Source organism: Schistocerca gregaria, chromosome 1 (assembly GCF_023897955.1).
Source record: "Schistocerca gregaria isolate iqSchGreg1 chromosome 1, iqSchGreg1.2, whole genome shotgun sequence".
In the NCBI taxonomy this organism is placed as follows: domain Eukaryota; kingdom Metazoa; phylum Arthropoda; class Insecta; order Orthoptera; family Acrididae; genus Schistocerca; species Schistocerca gregaria.
The window spans coordinates 423,177,823-423,197,546 of NC_064920.1; the positions used below are offsets into that span (position 1 = coordinate 423,177,823).

At 39.8% G+C, this 19,724-nt stretch overlaps 1 protein-coding gene across 2 annotated transcripts in view; it reads right to left on the bottom strand.

Annotated features, from left to right (window-relative positions):
* Positions 1-1,982: 1,982 nt before the first annotated feature.
* The window catches only part of LOC126349954 (uncharacterized), a 63,909-nt gene continuing 46,167 nt past the window's right edge, over positions 1,983-19,724 (bottom strand). Inside the window, exon 3 of one of the 2 annotated variants that reach the window (XM_050002477.1) lies at positions 1,983-2,230. In XM_050002477.1, coding sequence (XP_049858434.1) covers positions 2,063-2,230 — 168 coding nt within the window. In that variant the 3' untranslated portion in view covers positions 1,983-2,062. The remainder of the gene's footprint in view (positions 2,231-19,724) is intronic. The other variant, XR_007565184.1, reaches the window with a different exon arrangement.

Genomic DNA, 19,724 nt, shown 5'->3' on the forward strand with positions numbered 1-19,724 from the left:
CAAGGTTATAGGCGACCATGAAACTTGCTTCTGTAGCACTATTTTGAAGCGGTGTTTGCTTTGTAAATAACGATTGTTCCTTCTTCAAGCGTTTAACGAATTCTGCTGCTTTTATTTTTCGTTCTTCATCAGAAAGTTTACAGACAAAGTCACAGTGTTTTGTTTCGTGATGTCGTTTCAGATTGTGCTCCTTGAATACGGCAACTGTATCATGGCATAGTAAGTATGCAGCTTTATTTCCTACATCAATAAAGAAATATGTGGTCGTCCAATCTTCATTAAACACACGCCACTTATCACCGACTTTACGCTTCTTCTTAGGAGTCATAATTGCACTGAAGTAAAAAAAATATATATATTACATTGTACTGCTGCACAGACAAAACATAAGTAAACCACTCGAAAAAGAAGAAAATTGCTCTGAACCTCACTCGGCGCGGGGGAAATAAAGCGCTCTCATCAGCCACCGCGTGGAACATAAATTTGCGCCAATAGCAGGATACACAGTGCTTTTTTCCGTGCCCATGGTGGCTGATGGTAGTGCTCCCATAATCCACCGCGCCCACATGAAGCTGGGTTTGTTGTGTGTGTGTAGAGACATCTGTCGGTAGTACGCACTACCAAGTACCACAGACGCTCGCGGATTTTTTAGTCGCGCGGGGAAGGGAAAAGTTTGTTTTTCCTATGATTTTTGTAAATGTCTTGGCAGGCCACAGAAAATCCCTCCACGGGTCACATATGGCCCGCAGGCCACTATTTGCTCACCCCTGTCATAAGGCATTCTTCGACTTAGCACCCCTGTCCTCCTCCATCCATTTTGTGTTTACTCCGTGCACAGTCCTACCTCCTTTCCACCATTGTTGGTTTGCTATACCTGAAACCTTTGATAAAACAAAATAGTTCCTAAGTGCTTTTCCTTAATTGGTGAGTATTTTAGGAACGGTCTGTTTTAAAATGGATCTCTTTGGTTACCTATCGTGACAAGGAGTCAGTACCGAAGTCCAAATGAAGCTGTACATATTACGGAATTCCGTGAGCCAATTCTTAAATAATAAATCTAGTCTTCCTCATGGGAAAGGTTGGTTTGAGGATCTCAGTGCTTTATGGACATTGTCCTAACAGGAATGTATGCAATTGCTTTCTTCCAGAGTTTGAATTGACTAATACATGCAGTTATGGGCGGCCTAGAGTTTCAAGACGATTTCGAACCATGGCACAACATAGAATTTTTCACATTAACAAATCATTGCCAGAAGGGAGCGAAGTGGTAAACAATTACTGCTAAAATAATTGTATTATAGTTTTGCTGATAAAAATCGTTAATTAGTTATGATAGTCTTTGATGGAATGGCTCCTTAAAATGAAAATTATGTCCATTCAGAAAGAAAATACAATAAAATTCAATTTTGAAAGTCAATGGTACAATCCAGAATCTCACCAGTGGCTCAGATATACAATCGTGAAAGTATTCATTGTATCATCAGTACAATGAAAACTCAAATTTTTTTTGACAAAAAACTTTTTCCATTCATTGGTGGCTGTGTCTTTTTTAACAGAAAAACGTTGAGATCTCGCTGCATCTTGATTGTATTCCTACACTACATGGAAAAATCAATTAATACAATTCAAAGAAAACATTTATTTAATTTCAAATTGATGAGTTGTGCTTTTTTCCCACATTCCCCATGTCCTTTTTTCTCTTTACGCTTCCTCGTTTTTTTTCTGGCAGTCATGAAGATGCCGCCCCCTTCCCCCACCTCACCCTTTCCATGGGATAAGGGCCTAGGTCATACGCATACGTACCGCCTGTCTTCCCCGAGTTGCGGCGCTGAGAATACGACTTTCTTTCGACCAGGAGAACTTGGTTTTTGACATTGTAATTTGCAGACGTTTCTAAAATATACAGACACTACAAACCAGATGGTCGGATCGATGCTTTACTCCACTATGCCTCCCACATCACTATGCATAAACTGTGGGTAGTTGGAAGATTTAGATTTATTTGTGAGACTCTCTATACAATTTGGTATGGAAGACGGGACAGCGGGAGGCATGCCTGCGTCTAGGTGTCGCTGAAGACGGCCATGTAGCAGACGGCACCCTTGACGGGCTGCGGCTGCTCCCAGTAGAAGTTGGCTGGCCACGTGCCTTCCGGGTTGTAGGGCGGCAGTACCGGCTCCTTGGCGTTGCGCTTGCACGCCTGGATCACGCTCTCGTACACGTCAATGGGCTGCAAACACAACAGAGACAACCCACCTCTCTATTTTCGTTCTTACTACAGCAATTAGGTGCATGAATAAAGCTATATGAGTAATAGTACAGCCGCTGAGGCATTAAAACTTTTCTGACACTAATGGTATACTGGACTAAAAAAATGATGAAACACTGGTTCAGTTGCGTAAAGTTGGGAAAGAAAACTGGCCATAACGTTGCCAGAAACGGAGAGAGAGGAGAGAGAGAGAGAGAGAGAGAGAGAGAGAGAGAGAGAGAGAGACAAGCAGCATGTTATTAACCTCCACATAATTATGAATTACAACTACGAGAGTTGCTGAAAAGTAATGCCTCCACCTTCGTAATTCTTCAACAGTTGGTAGCATTGGCATGTGGAAGGTACTGGCATGTTCCGTAGCCTCTTGTCTACAGCTCCAGTTGTCGGGAATCCTTAGCATTGAACGGTTGTGTTGTTACAGTGTAAAGTATGGAACCCTGCGTAGACGGTCAGTTAATGAGATTTAAGCAACGTGCAGTCATTGAATTCTTGACAGCAGAAGGTGTCACCCCTAAGGAGGTTCATCAGAGAATGAAAGCAGTTTGTGGTGATTATGTTGATGTGAGTACTGTGAGTCGTTGGGCGAGTAAGTTTAAAGATGTTGAGGAGGAACAAAGAAAGAGTTGGATATCCTGTGACAGCAACCACTGAATATCACAAGCAACGCTGGCTGGGGTGGCATAGCGGTTCTAGGCTCTACAGTCTGGAACCGCGCGACCGCTACGGTCGCAGGTTCGAACCCTGCCTCGGGCATGGATGTATGTGATGTCCTTAGGTTAGTTAGGTTTAAGTAGTTCTAAGTTCTAGGGGACTGATGACCACAAAAGTTAAGTCCCATAGTGCTCAGAGCCATTTGAACCATTTATCACAAGCAAAATGATGACAGATTGATACAGGACGATCGTCGTTTCACTCAGAGAGAAACTGCAAGCACAATCGGCATTTCACAGGAACATGTAGGTCACATTATTACTTTGCTTGGCTATCGGAAGATCTGTACACGATGGGTACCCTGGATGCTAACTCTTGAAATGAAAAGCGCACAGACTTGTAATTTTCCAGGAACTCCTCTCACCTTATGAGAATGAATGTGAGCCTTTCTCCTTTCAGTTGTCACAGGAGACGTAACTTAGGTACATCATTATGCTTCTGATGAAGAGGTTGAAGAACTTTGAGACTGTGGTTGCGGAAACAAAGTGTCGACTTCTTCCATGACGGCTTCAGAAAACTTGTTCATCGTTGGCAGAAATGCATCCAATTGGCTGGTGACTATGTGGAAAAGTGAATATTGGTAATTACAGATCACATTCTAAGGATTATTTCTGCGTTTGATTTATTAAAATATTCCCATCCAAACCCAATCAACGAAGGTGGAGGGATTACTTTTCATTCAACCCTCGTATGAAACGTAACCATGCAACACTATGTACTCCACTTCGCTACCTACAGACAGCTCTTTCCCACCGTCGACTTTGCAACTGCATCTCCTTTGCTATGACCAGAGTTGTAGGGGAATCTAATATACAACAACACACACACACTGATGAGCCAAAACATGACCACTGCACACCGCGACGTCGGACGCGGCCTGATGAGGCGGTAACAACAGACTGTAACTGGTGCAGTCACGGACAGTGGATCACGCTAGGGGGAGCTGCAAATGTGGAATCCCTACTCTATTTAAGAGGGTTAATCTCGCGTCTCTGTAAGTGTAAATTCTTTCAGTCTTTAGAGCAATTGCTGCGTAGCTCTTTAACGCATCTGCGTCCATTGGTGACACATTAGGAGGGTAACAAGTTTGATTTTACAGTTCACATTTTCAATTAATCTTGCTAGGATAGACAGGATGTGTGCATGCTGTATGTGGATGCAGGAGGCCGCAGATGTGGACGCGATGCGGTGGATCCGCACTCACGGCAGTGTGTATGGCAGGTGGCGCGTCGCTCGAGGTAGACGGTCAATGTGGAGGCTGGTCGCCTGGCCTCGTCCATTCACCCTGCGTGTGGACAGGTGGCCACTCCTTCAGCAGGGTCGAGCAGGCACACGGTGGAAGGAGCTTACTGATTATTGGGAGCTCCAATGTTAGGCGAGTTATCGAGCCCCTTAGGCCGATAGCGTTCAACACTGGAAAGAAAGCCAATGTACACTCGGTATCTCTGCCGGCGGGCCTCATCCAAGAGGTCGAGGTGGCCTTGTCTGTGGCTATCGAGCGTGCAGGGTGCACCAACGACTCCTGACGCACGGGTTTTGAGGCGATCCTCAGTTCGTACAGGCGGTTGGTGGAGGTGGTGAAGACTGCTGGCCTCGCGCGTGATGTGCAAACAGAGCTCGCAATTTGCACATCGTTCCCAGCGTTGATCGGGGTCCTTTGGTTTGGAGGGGCTCAACCAAAGGCTTAGTCGACACTGTGACGGTCTAGGCTGCAGAACCTGCGTTATTGTGTGGGGATTTGTAGGCTTCCCCTTGGTAGGTCTTGGGTGTTCTACACAAAGGAACTAGCTAATCGTCTAGCAGAATACTTGTGGAGTGTAGATGAGGGTTTTTTAGGCTAGGCGGTAGTTTGAGGTGCTCCAATCAACACTCTTCAATCGATTCACAGCAAGGGAAGTCAAATGGTATTCAGACTAAACACACTTCGAATCTTATAATTTTATCAGTAAACTATCTCAGAATTCGTAGTAAAGTTCCAGAATTAACTGCTCTCCAGGCAAGTTCTTGCGCTCTAATTATTTTTGGGGCTGAGAACTGGCTGCAAACTGAAGTCGAAAGCTCTGAGATATTTGGCAAGTGGTGGAATGTATATCGGAAAGACAGATTGGAGGCCATAGAATGGGGAGTTTTCATTGCAGTTGACAAAAATGTTGTCTCTATGGAGGTCGAAGTTGAGTTTGACAGTGAAGTCGTTTGGGTTTGTCGCGTATAACAGTTGTAGGTGAAAATAAGCTAACTGTCGGATGTTTTTACCGGCCACTCGATTCCTCTGTGGCAGTTCTAGAGTCATTCAAAGAAAGTCTACGTTCAATAGCGCTTAAATACCCAGGTCACGCAATACTAGTTGGAGGCGACTTTAACCTGTAGAGTATAGACTGGAATGTCTGTGGATTCATTGCGAGAGGTGCCGACAGACAGTCATGCGAAATACTTTTGAACACGTTTCCTGAAAATTGTCTCTAGGCAACTCATGCGCAGTGAAAATATCTTATACCCGGTAGCTACAAATAGGTCGGACCATACCGACAATTTCAGTAAAGAAACTGGGATTAGCGATCATGATGTCATTATAGCAGCTATGATTATGGAAGTTAATAAGTCACTCAAGAAGGCTAGAAGAGAGTTTCTGCTAGATAGAGCAGATGAGTAGTTATTAACACCTCACATCGACAGTGAATTGGCATCACTTAGGTCCAGTTTGAAGGCTGTAGAGGAATTATGGGCAAAGTTTAAGCAGATTGTAAATCGTGGTCTGGGAAGAATGGAAAAGACGCTCCATGGTTTAATAACGAAATTCGTAAAATTCTGAGAAAGCAGAGGCAATTGCACAGTAAGTTCAAAAAAGGGGACACACAAACGACGACAAACGAAGGTTAGTAGAGATTCATCCATCGGTGAAAAAATCTATGGGCGATGCATACAACAACTACCGCCGTATCAGATCTTAGCAAAAGATCTGCCAGAGAACCCGAGAAAATTCTGGTCGTCTGTAAAATCACTAAGCGGGTCGAAGGCTTCCATTCAGTCCCTAGTTCACCAATCTGGTGTGGCAGCTGAAGATACAGTAGCAAAACGAAATCCGAAGTTCTATATTTCACGTTAAAGAAATCGTTCACACAGGAGAACTGTACAAACATACCGTCATTTGACCATCGGACAGACTTCTGTATGGACACATATAAATAAGCATACCTGGTGTAGAGGAATAACTCAAAGATTTGGAAACAAATAAATCACCACGTCCGGGTGAAATCCCAGTCCGATTTTACAAAGAGTACTCTACGGCACTGCCTCCTTACCTAGCCTGCATTTATCGTGAATCTATCGCCCACTCCCAAATCACTGGAAAAAAGCTCAGCGTGCTCCAGTATATATGAAAGGTAAAAGAAAGGACCCGCAAAATTACAGACCAATATCCCGATCTTCTGTTTGTAAGAGGTCCATGATTAAAGAATTTGTTGCTAGCGCACTCGAGCAGATGTAATTTCGATGGATTGCTCGCGCTGCCTGGGACATGTAAGCTATAAGAGAATCTCAGACTAAAGAGCAGTGTTGTATGCAGTAGGAACTGTGTAGCAGTTGGAGTAAGTAGTTGCTAGCGAGCAGTTTGGTGTATCGTGTTGGCTGGGCTGCTCGTGATGGAGCGATGGCGGAGCCTGAGCGCTGTAGTATAAGGTAAAAGCAGCCTCGCTCTTATGTAGTATTGTTATATCAAGTCCAAAGTGAATGTTCAAAAAATAATCTCTTAATAATAATCTTTCTCATAAAAAGTAACTTTTGACAATCATTTATTTCAATTTAAAGAATTTACTAATTTCTCCAATCCTTGGTCATCTCGACCGATTATTGAAAGGAAAAATCATTTGCATCTTTTTATACATGACAAATCTATCGGACAGCATTGCACAGAGCTGCACCAGAAAAATTTCTTATAGGAGCAGATTTATACGCGTTATCCGGCGACCTAATTGAGGTAATATTTTTCAATTTATTCAGAATGAATTTTCAGGGCCATGGCGCAGCACTGCTGACGTCCTAAATTTACCAGTTTAAATTCACAGTCATTATTGAAAGGTTATAAGTGAGCAACAATTTTATTGAGAGGTCAGTCACATTGTATTATTGGTAGCTTACGGAATTTATCTGTTGGTAGGTTACGCTAAATGTCAATGTTATGGTTATATTTTTTACTGTTGGGAGGTTTCGGAACTTTTACTGTTGAGAGGTTACACTAAATGTGAGTATTATTCATGTTATTTTTCTGTTGGGAGGTTACACTTGGCGACCCTGCCAGGATCGTATTTTTGTGAATTTCTGAGAGGTAGTCAGTTATATATCTGCTCTTATTTACTTAGTATTAAATGTAGTTTGCATCTGGCGCAACACATTTACTAATTTGTCACTCTTTCTTTCACAGATCATCGTCAATTTTCTTGCTCTTTGTTGTAATTGTATTTGTTCCATTTTTGCTTTGACTTTGTTTCATTTTGTGCTTAACTTTGATTTGTGAAACTGCCACGAAAAACTGCTAACAGTACATCGCGATGTGCAATGAGTGAAAAAGCTGACGCGAATAATTTAACTGATAATACTAGCGACAGTCAGTGTAATAGTGATAATCCTCTAATTACAGATAATCAGTGCGTGCCGATCACTAGAAATTATTTTATTCCAGATGATGAACAAACACATTCAGTTATGTCCACACTTAATTTAACGGCAATTGATGATGCGGCACGCTGTCCAGTTTAACACACATCATTGGCAAAATTTACACAGTGAACAGACAAATGTTTCTAACGAAAGTGAACAATGTACTCAAAATATGTCAGATTTATTTGATTCCGGTGTAGTGACCAACAGTGCATATCCAATTGGCAAACCCTTTCAAGAATCAGAGAATGACCAAATGGTTACACAAAACGTGACAATGCAGATACACCATCACACAGCACAGAAAATAGAGTAGGTAATGTTGGCATGGACCAAGTTATGGCATTATTGCTACAACTTAATGAATCGTACAAACATCTTAATGAAAATCTCAAACAGTGGAATGAAAAACTTGATAACAATTTCAAACAACTTAATGAAAGTTTCAAACAGTCGAATGAAAACCCCGACAGGTCGTTTAAACAAATTAATGAAAAACTTGACACCCCTGTTGAACAGTTTAATGAACAGATTACCGCCATTTCCGTGCAATGCCATGATATTACAAAACAATTATGTGAGAAAATTAAGGCTTGTGCTAGGAACAGTATCGAATAATTACGTAATGCAGATGCAGCCACAACAAAATTACTTAGAGATGAAAGTAGTACAGTCGCTAAACAATGTTCTGAAAACGCAACACAGTTACGCGACGAGCTTAAATTGTCAGCAGAACTTTCACCCTCTCTGGATGCGAAAGTCGTTAGTAAAAACTACAGAACAGCCAAATTGACGAACGTTTTAAAGTGACAGAAATGCAAAATGTTGCAGTCTCTAACACGTCACAACATACGCCATATTCTGGACATTTGTCACACTCACACAGCCAGAGAGTACGTGACTTAGATTCCGAACAGTCACAGAAAAACAGATTATCTCATACAATCCTGAGCCTGCTCAGACATTCAGAGACGATAATTTTGATTACAAGCACTGTCTATCCGTGAGAAAATTTAAGGTATTGACAGAACACAGATTCACCCTTTGGATTGGGTACAACGATTTACTTTAGCATTTTCACCGTCATTCCCTGTAACGCAGAAACTAAAATTTATTTGCAGAGCGTAAGAGACCTCAGGGGATTCATTACACTTCGATGAATATGTGCCGTAGCGTGCACAGGGCCCCGAGCCGTAGTAGTGCTATTTCGTCTTTATTTTTCTGCACTGCTGCCTACTCTTCTACTATTCTTTATATCTATCAAAACAGCTCTTCAACTATCGATCTATCTAGGATTAAGGATAAGTAAAGAAAACCTGATACGACAAGTTTTACCTGAAAGTGACAGTTTACATTATAAGCTCCAGAAATGACAACCACCAGAATTTTAATACCAGACAAAAGTTTAATCATCAGTATCGTCAAAATTATCAGCAATCGCACACACAGTTTGCCAACAATAGAGGGTTTTCTCCGCAACAGCATCAAAACCAGCCGGTTAGCATACCCAACTAACGACGTAATGTACAAGGTCAACCAAGCTTTGATGTTTCGCCGCCTACACGTACACGTAGAGCTCCACCAAATAGTAACGCACAGCAACAAGGAAATCATTACGTACAGAAAACACACCTCAACTCATATCGCAATGCGCCGTATAGCAACGATAATTATAACAGACGTAAAAGTAATGAGCACAGTTTTCAGCGTAGCAGTCGGTCTTACCAGCAGCAGAATCATCCGCAACAACAGATTATTATGAATGAACCAGACAGTCGGTATCATCGCGAACATAATGCGTCAGGACGAAGTAACAGAACAGTTCAAATAGTCGAAATTCCATAGCATCGTCCCGCAAATAACAGCACGTCAGAAAGAATCTGACTAGATACAGTACAGGTTGCATCATCCAGCAACGTAAGCAATACTTTTGACACACAGTCTCTTGTTCACGAAAACGTTATTACTTTTGACGACATCCGAGACACTCTTTTGCATGAAAAACCAGTTATTCAAAAAAAAAAAAAAAAAAACATTTCCCACCCTGTCATTGAAGTAAAGATTGGAGCATCCACATTTTCAGCAGTAATCGATTCTGGATCACCTATGTCAGTCATAAATGAAGAAACCTTCCATGAATGTAACAAAGAGAATATTTATCCTACGTAACCACTAAGCAGAACTAAAGTAAAAGGAGCAGTATCTAGTAAAGGAGTAGATGTAAAGTTACAGACACACTTATCATTTTGTATTTGCAGGTCATATGTTTCACTCAAATTTTTGGATTGTTCCCTTATTGACAACAGACATTTTAGGTACGAACTTTTTGGTACAACACGACGCAATTATTGACTTTCAAAAATCCTATTTAATGTTAAAGGATGAAAATGTACAACTGGCATTAGGATTTCAGCACTCTTTATCTGCAGAAGAACAAACAATTAATCGAACAGAGGTCATTGTCATTCCACATTGTTCACAGATACGTACGTACACAACTATAATACACCAGACGAAGCCGACTATGACGTTATGCAAATGATTTCTGATAAAGTAAAACAAAGCAGTGCAAATACAGACGACGAACGTACGCAACTACTCAAAATTCTTTTACAGCAAGCTCCAGTTTTTGACAACATTCCTGGTACTATGTCCGGTTTTATGTAAGAATTTCAAGTTAACAGCATGACACATTTAAACTAAGCATTATCCTATTCCGTATATCCGTACACAAAATATTGTAGCAGACGCATTATCCCGTTCTCTTAGCAACAATCAGTAAGACATCGCAACCAACTTCTGCCAAGCAAATTTTAGCGTCATGTATATGCAACAAGTTGCGTTTGAAAATTTCATTTCGTGATCATTACGAGACATAGCACAAGAGCAGAGCAAAGACAAAGTGTGGAAATAAATTAAACATCTTTGGCAAGATAGGAATAACGTTACCATTAGAAACCATTATACTGTACGCAATTACATTCTGTTTCGCCGCTCTCACCCTGACAGCAACAATTGGTTATTATGCATTCCTGACGAACTTGTTAACAAATTAATTTCGTATTCTCATTTGAGTTACGCACATTATGGAGCCAGAAAATGTTTTCTTATACTGTGACAGAACTTGTTATTTTGCGAACATGGAGAAACGTATTCGACGAGTTTTAGCGTCATGTAAAATCTGCCAGAAAGCTAAATCAGACACGACTTCACATATTCCTCCGTTACATCCCATTGTACCTGTTAAATTAAGACACATGGCCGCTGTAGACATTGGTGGACCGATTCCCAGAACTAATAGAGGTTTTTGCTACATCTTTGTCGCTGTCGAACTCACTTCGAAATTTGTTACCTTCACTCCGTTACGCAAAGCTACTGCTAAATCTATTTCGAATGCATTTGTAAAACATTTTTTATTTCATGTAGGGCATGTATTGAAAGTAATTTCCGACAATGGACCACAATTTCGATCTGCGATATGGACACGTGTGTTACGAGCTAGAGACATTTCTCCGATCTGTATATCCAAGTATCACGCTTCTTCGAACCCTTTTGAACGACTGATGAAACAAATTGGTAAACTATGTAGAATATACTGCCATAAAAGCAATATTGATTGGGACACACACATACTCTCATTCCAGGATATGATTAACTCCATACCAAATGAATCTACTATGCTATCTCCGACTGTTATATTGAAAAGTGTTGAACCACCTAACAAAATTAAAGAATTAGTATCTTTTCCTAAATCTCGTCGACTACGTCACCATGAAATAACTGACATTGCGCTCAACAACAACAAACGTGCCGCAGAGCGCCGGAGACGACAGCAAAAACAGGTTTGTACACGCCGTGACTTTCACATTGGACAGAAGATATTAGTACGCACGCATTATTTATCCAACAGAGGAAAGAGTAGATGCAGTAAATTTGAGCTTCTATACCCAGGTCCATATAGAATTCGCAGCATTCCTCACCCCAATGTAGTACACGTCGAAACTTTGAGAACCAGGAAAAGCAAAGGCAGTCACCATGTCTCCAATATTAAACCCTTTATTGAATGAACATACTTTATGATTTATCACACTGTAGTGCCATTTCCTGATTTTTTATATGAGCACTTATACAATTATATTTGTGTAGCTACTTACTGACAATGATCGTATTTTTTCTTGGCAATTGCCCGGCAAGGTATGGTTTGCAGGTCGCTTTTCTCGTCGTTAGACATCAGACTGTGCACATTTTCCATTTTTTGTGTATGTATGATTGTTTTCCTATCGAAAGTAGAATTTTTCTCCTCGTGTACTATGAAATCTTTAAGATATAACAAACACCACCAGTTGACTTTGACATTTTGCCTTATGACATATCAATATCTTGACTATTCTACATTTTTTGCTACTACATTATGATACTGTGTGTACATTTTAGCACTTGAAAATTGTCAATGTTTTTGACATAATACATTTTCTGTCATGCTATGCTGTATGCCTAGGTATATCACTATAACCAAGTTTTTATTGAATAAGTATATGATTTAAATGCAAGATGTTAATCCTTATTCATCATTTTCAGAAAGCAATACCGTGTAAAAGAAATAAATTATCAAACCACAGTGGTCTACTATGAAATGGAAATTTTACCATCAGAATCAAAGAAAGAAAATGCAATACCGTGTCATGAAGAGTAAATGGATCAGAATTAACAAGCATTAACATGAATATACTATACATACTGTACAATAGCAGTCTTAACTAATTATTTTTCTTTCAGAATACGAGGCGATTGATGCAGGCTGTCAGACAGAACTACATACGTTAATTTTAGTGATGAAATATGCTAGAAGTAAGAAACTCTATGCTATGAATTGTTGTGTGAAGTAAATGGTAATTTGAATAATGAATAATTAAGGGTCTATTTTTTGCAGATGATAATAAATTATGATGAATAGTTGTATGAGGAATATGGTAATATGAATAATGAAGTTTTTCTTTGCAGATGATGATAATGATGAAGTTCTATATTTTCTGTTAGTTAAGAAATGCTGTGTAGTTATTTAAGTATTTGTTGCAGTTTCTTTTGACAGTATGTCTTATGTCACATTGTATAATGACTGAATGATTTGGGAAAAGACAGCTAGAGTGCACACATATTAAGTACATGTTACTGCTTTTCAGCGTAATATACATGTTTTCTTTCAGGTCAATAATCCATTTTGTATTTTTTTTCCCGGAGAAGCTTTTCATGATATTAATATGCTACAAACACTTAATTATGAAATCTGTTCTAGTACTTGCATTTTTTACCCAGTTGTGTCTATCATTTATGAATGTGATCGCATATACTCTACTTGTTGCATAACCTTGCTACAGCTGACTCATGACGAATGGCGTTATTAATCCTTATTTCCAAAAATAAGTCAAAAGTAAATATTTTCATGCCCCAGCAATGCATTGCTATCACAAAAAAAGAAATTATTACTAGTCACAACCATTACCAGTATACAACTACATAATGCTACCAGTTTAAGATATATCTGTAGTCCTAAATATAATGCAAATTTTTCTGATGTATTGATTCCATTATGTCTATGTATTAGTGGACTACAGGCCTTGACTAATAGTTACACTGTCTTACATTTTAAGTATGTCTTATGTCACTTACATGATATCATATATAGTCACTAGCAGCTTGTTGCTACATGCAGTAACTCTTGTTTTGAATGATGACTTGTGAATAATACTGAATAATGTTTTCTAAAACTATATGAATACTTTGTAACTGGCCAATGAGTGGCAATAATTACTGCAATGACATGAATTCTTAATAATATTTTGTTATACTGTATAAATGATTGCCAATAATTATTGCAATGAGATGAGTTATGAATAGTGTTTTGTAATACTTGCTACATGTTTAGTAACTGGCCAATGAATGCCCCTGATTACTGTAATATGATGACTTATGCATAAATGCTATGCCATTAATTAACTCTTGCTTTGAATGATGACTTCTGAATAATGCATCAAAATGGTTTGTAACTGGCCAATGAGTACCAATAATTACTGTAATGACATGACTTATGATCCCAAAGATTGCTGTAATATGATAACTTATGCATAAATGCTATGCCAATAATTAACTCTTGCTTTGAATGATGACTTCTGAATAATGCATAAAAATGCTTTGTAACTGGCCAATGAGTGCCAATAATTACTGTAATGAGATGACTTATGGATAAATGCTATGCCAATAATTTCTGTAAATAATATTTGTTGTACTCTGTAAATGCTATGCCAATGATTACTGTAATGAGAAGTCTGATGATGCCAATAATTACAGTAATTAGATGACTTATAATGTTCTGTAATACTCCATACATAGTACAGAAATGTTTAGTAACTAACCAATGAGTGCCAATAATTATTCAAATCGGTTGATACACTAATGTAATTCTCAATGATGACTAGCATAAGACTTAATGTCCTTCACCTTCTGACCTGATTACCAGCTGTTACTGCAATATCCATATGTCCTGTCCATCCTCATGATCATGGAGCACTATATTTGGTTTATTTGGTTTTTGCACTAATTCTACGTCGATGTAAGAGTACGGATTCTACAAGAATGTGGTGTCGACAAATCAAGCTGTCCACCACCTTTAACGATGGAGATGTTATTATGGTCCTATTATTTGGTGTACCTAATGTACTACCAAAATGATAACATACAATATTAATGCAACATTTCAATGTCTTGGCCACACTGATAAATACTTCAGGAAGAGAAATTCAGATTGTCTCACTTGGTGGAGGGTTATGTAAGAGGTCCACGATTAAAGAATTTGTCACTAGTGCACTCGAGCAGATGTAATTTCGATGGATTGCTCGCGCTGCCTGGGACATGTAAGCTATAAGAGAATCTCAGACCAAAGAGCAGTGTTGTATGCAGTAGGAACTGTGTAGCAGTTGGAGTAAGTCGTTGCTAGCAAGCAGTCTGGTGTATCGTGTTGGCTGGGCCGGTCGTGATGGAGCGATGGCGGAGCCTGAGCGTTGTAGTATAAGGTAAAAGCAGCCTCGCTCTTATGTGGTATTGTTATATCAAGTCCAAAGTGAATGTTCAAAAAATAATCTCTTAATAATAATCTTTCTCATAAAAAGTAACTTTTGACAATCATTCATTTCAGTTTAAAGAATTTACTAATTTCTCCAATCCTTGGTCATCTCGACCGATTATTGAAAGGAAAAATCATTTGCATCTTTTTATACATGACAAATCTAACGGGCAGCATTGCACAGAGCTGCACCAGAAAAATTTCTTATAGGAGCAGATTTATAGCGTTATCCGGCGACCTAATTGAGGTAAGATTTTTCAATTTATTCAGAATGAATTTTCAGGGCCATGGCGCAGAACTGCTGACGTCCTAAATTTACCAGTTTAAATTCACAGTCATTATTGAAAGGTTATAAGTGAGCGACAATTTTATTGAGAGGTCAGTCACATTGTATTATTGGTAGCTTACGGAATTTATCTGTTGGTAGGTTACGCTAAATGTCAATGTTATGGTTATATTTTTTACTGTTGGGAGGTTTCGGAACTTTTACTGTTGAAAGGTTACACTAAATGTGAGTATTATTCATGTTATTTTTCTGTTGGGAGGCTATATGTTTACTGCAGAATCCTTGAAGATATTATCAGTTTGAATATAATAAACTTTCTTGGGGCTAAGAAGGTTATGTCCACGAATCAGCAGGATTTTACAAAGCATAGCTCGTGCTAAACTCAGCTTGTTTTTTCTCACATGATGTACTGAGAACTCTGGATGAAGGGCAACAGGCAGATTCCATATTTCTAGATTTCCGGAACACATTTGACAAGGTTCCTCATTGCAGGCAGTTAACTAAGGTACGAGCATGTGGAATAAGTTCACAGATATGTGAGTGGCTCGAAGACTTCTTAAATAATAGAACCCACTATGTTTTTCTCGACGGTGAGTGTTCATCAGAGACAAGGGTATCGTCATGAGTGTTCCAGAGAAGTGTGATAGGACCGCTGTTCTTCTCTATATACATAAATGATTTGGTGGCAGTCTGCGGTTTTTTGTTGATGATGCCGTTGAGTGACTGTAGGAAGATACAAGTTGGTCTGATGAATGACAGTTTGCCCTAAATGTGAAAAAATGTAAGTTAATGTAGATCAGTAAGAAGAACAAACCTGTAATGTTCAGATACAGTATTACTAGAGTCCTGCTTGACACAAACAAGTTGTTTAAATATCTGGGCGTAACGTTACAAAGCGATATGAGGTGTAACGAGCATGTGAAAACTGCGGAAGTGGAGGCAAATGATGGACATCGGTTTATTGGGAGAATTGTAGTATAGAGTGGGTCACCTGTAAACGAGACCGCATATAGGGCGCCGGTGCTACCCACTCTTGAGTACTGCTCGAGTGTTTGGGATCCGTACCAGGTCGGATTGAAGGATCACATCGAAGCAATTCAGAGGGGGGCCGCTAGATTTGTCACCGGTAAGTTCGACCAACACGTCAGTGTTACGGAGATGCTTCGGAAACGCAAATGGACATTACTGGAGGGAAGGCGACGTTCATTTCCAGAAAAACTATTGAGAAAATATAGAGAACCGGCATTTGAAGCTAAGTGCCGAACGATTCTACTGCCGCGAGCATGAACCGCGCCTAAGGACCACGAAGATAAGAGAAATCAGGGCTCATACAGAGGCGTACAGACAGTCGTTTTTCCCTCGCTCTATTTGCCAGAGGAAGAGGAGGGAAAATGACAAGCAGTGGTACAGGGTACCCCCCGCCGCGAACGGTACGGTGGCTTGCCAAGTATCTATGAAGATGTAAATGTAGATAAGCGATTTTGACATGGGCATATTATTATTACACAGAACCTGTGAAGAATTATCTCGAAAACAGCGAGGGTGGTCGAATGTTCACGTGCTACAAACATGAGCATCTACAGAAGGAAGTTAAGAGTACAGTGAATCTACCATTATGCGCTACGTGGATGGACGTCCACGACTTTTCACAAAACGTGGGGTTGCTCTGTAAAGTACGATACATGGTGATCTGTAGCATCTCTGCAGAAAGAGCACAGTGCTGCTGCATCGTTCATCGTACATTGTTGAACATGGAGCTCCGCAGCAGATGACCCCTATGTGTTCACATGTTGATCCATCGACATCGTCAATAACATACGATTGCAATGGGCACAGGACCATCGGGGTTCGACCGTCGATTCGTTTCCTTTTATTTTACATTGTCATAGGAAGCAACATTGTCCACTAGGCTACCCTTTCTTATTTTATGAGATTTCCTTCTCGCAGAGTGCAGTCGACCTATTTTTGATTTGGTTGATCCTTTGTTTATGTGACTATTTCTTTGCCGGTACTCTAGTGAGAAAGTAAAGTAATCACTCTGAACTTCAGATTTGATGAACTGTTGGTGGTACGGTTAACACAATCATTTGCAGTCTCATTACGAGGGTGTTTGGAAAGTCCGTGCAAACATAAAAACTACTTACGTGTTTGGGGTAAACTTCTTTTTATTTTTCGACATAGTCTCCTTTTATTCTTTCACACGTCGTCCAACGCTCTTCTAATTTGTTGATCCCTTCCGTATAATAGGAATTGACCTAGTCTGCAAAATAGCTATTAGTCGCTGCAATCACCTCCTTGTTTGAATAAAATCTTTGTCCCACCAGTCATTTCTTCAAATTGGAGAACAAATAGTAGTCTGAGGGAGCCAAGTCTGGAGAATAGAGGGGATGTGAAACGAGTTGGAATCCTATTTCCATTAATTCTGCGATCACAACTGCTGAGGTGTGTGCTGGTGCATTGTCGTGATGGAAAAGGGTTTTTTTTTTTGCGATCCAATAACCGGCGTTTTTCTAGCAGCTCGGTTTTCAAACGGTCCAACAACGATCAATAATATGCACCTGTAATAGTTTTACCCTTTTACAGACTGGCCTTCACCTTTTTTAATGCAGATTCTCCCTTGGTAACCTGTTGTTTAGATTGTTGTTTGGTCTCAAGAGTATAGTAATGCATCCATGTTTCATCCACAGTGACGAAACGAAACTTAAAGTCCTGCGAATTCTTCATGAACAGCTGCAAACCATCCTTGCGACAATTAACACGATTCCGTTTTTGGTCAAGTGTGAGCAATCGCAGAACCCATCTTATGGATAGCTTTCTCATGTCCAAATGTTTATTCAAAATATTATGTACCTGTCCATTCGAGATGCCCACAGCACTAGCAGTCTCACACACCTTAACTCTTCAATCATCAATCACCATATCATGGATTTGATTAATGATTTCTGGAGTCGTAACCTCCACAGGGCGTCCAGAACGATGACCATCACTTGTGCCCATATGGCCACTCCGAAAATTTTAAAACCAATTATATACTGTTCTAATCGAAGGTGCAGAGTCATCGTAATGTATATCAATCTTCTCTTTAGTCACCTGACGCGTTTTACCATTCATGAAGTAGTATTTAATCACCACACGAAATTCTTCTTCGTCCATTTTTCGACAATCACTCGACTTCCTTGATTCAAACGAATACCAAACACAAATAAATAGACCAATATGGCTGAAACTTGGCGTGCCTTCTTTCCAAAGTTACTAATAACTAAACATGACCTCGATACGCGCCGGTGGTGTGATCTCTCGGACTTTGCACGGACTTTTCAAACGCCCCTCGCAGTAGCAGCTTACAAGTTATGCGAAATATGCATTGTCTGTAGGACTCAGCAGTCGAACAGCACTCCCTTACCACGTAGTACCTGTCACAGAGGTACCCCCACCACTACTGTTGCCACTTCTCTACATTATCTACAACAGGAAACAAAGTATTTTCATGTGCCTTTAACAACTGATGTAAAAACAAGATCAATTCACGATTTTAATCTAATATTTGTAAGTAAAATTTAATTTTTTTGATTTCTAGTAGGATCCACAGAATGTGTAAAACTTCGCATTCTACATCATATGAGTGGTTTTCTGTTAGAAGGTGGTCGGCAAAGGTTGAATATTCATTTCTTAATATCCAGCTTCTCTTGCGTTCAGACTGCAACAGCTCTGCCTGACTGGCCATCACATACTTTTCAACAGTGCCAGCACGTGGTTTTATACACACCACTGCGGCCACGGGCTTCCGTTTGTCTTCAATAGTGAATAAAAATTTTGATTTGCAGTTGGTATTATAAAATGTTGCGAGACTTCAACATATTTCCGAAGTTATTTGAAAATTTGTCAACCTTTGGGATAATGCCTGAGTTGTTGTATATGTTGATTGGTTAATGTCGGCCAGTATATAGAAGTGGTGTAATTTTAAGCATTTTTTTGTGTTCATAATGTACTGCAATCAGGGCAGAGCTAAAGCCACTACAGAAGCCATATGTCTGATGGTATATGATTCAGTTTGAAAGGCGTATTCAGCTAATGCAACAGATATCAGGCGATGCACCATCGAATGGAAAGCTACATAATTGTGGCTGTGTGTGTGTGTGTGTGTGTGTGTGTGTGTGTGTGTGTGTGTGTGCTGGCAGATTGCAGGCATTACCATATCTGTCATTATAGTTTGCTGCAATTGCTAAAGAAGTGTCTCCTTGTGCTGATGTCTATATTAAGTTCCATGAATTTATATGGCTCAAGTGGCTCCAACCGCAATGGGATTTAACATCTGTCATCAGTCCCCTAGACTTAGAACTACTTAAACCTAACTAACCTAAGGACATCACACAGATCCATGCTCAAGACAGGATTCGAACCTGCGACCGTAGTAGCGCCTAGAACCGCTCGGCCACAGCGGCCTTGCAAGAATTTATTGAAGAGCCTCGCAAGTCCGTTGTGTACTGAATATTTTTATTTATGTTGGCAGTTGAATGTTGTAGTAAGGTATCTAGTTTTTTACTGATGCCGATCCTTAAACATAACACACCATCCACATATATGAATCATTGTTTAATTTTGCATTTCAGTAGGTCTTTCTGTAAGCAAACTTGTTCGGAACTGTCCATGAAAATTTCAGATAGTACAAGACTGTAAGAAGGGAAACC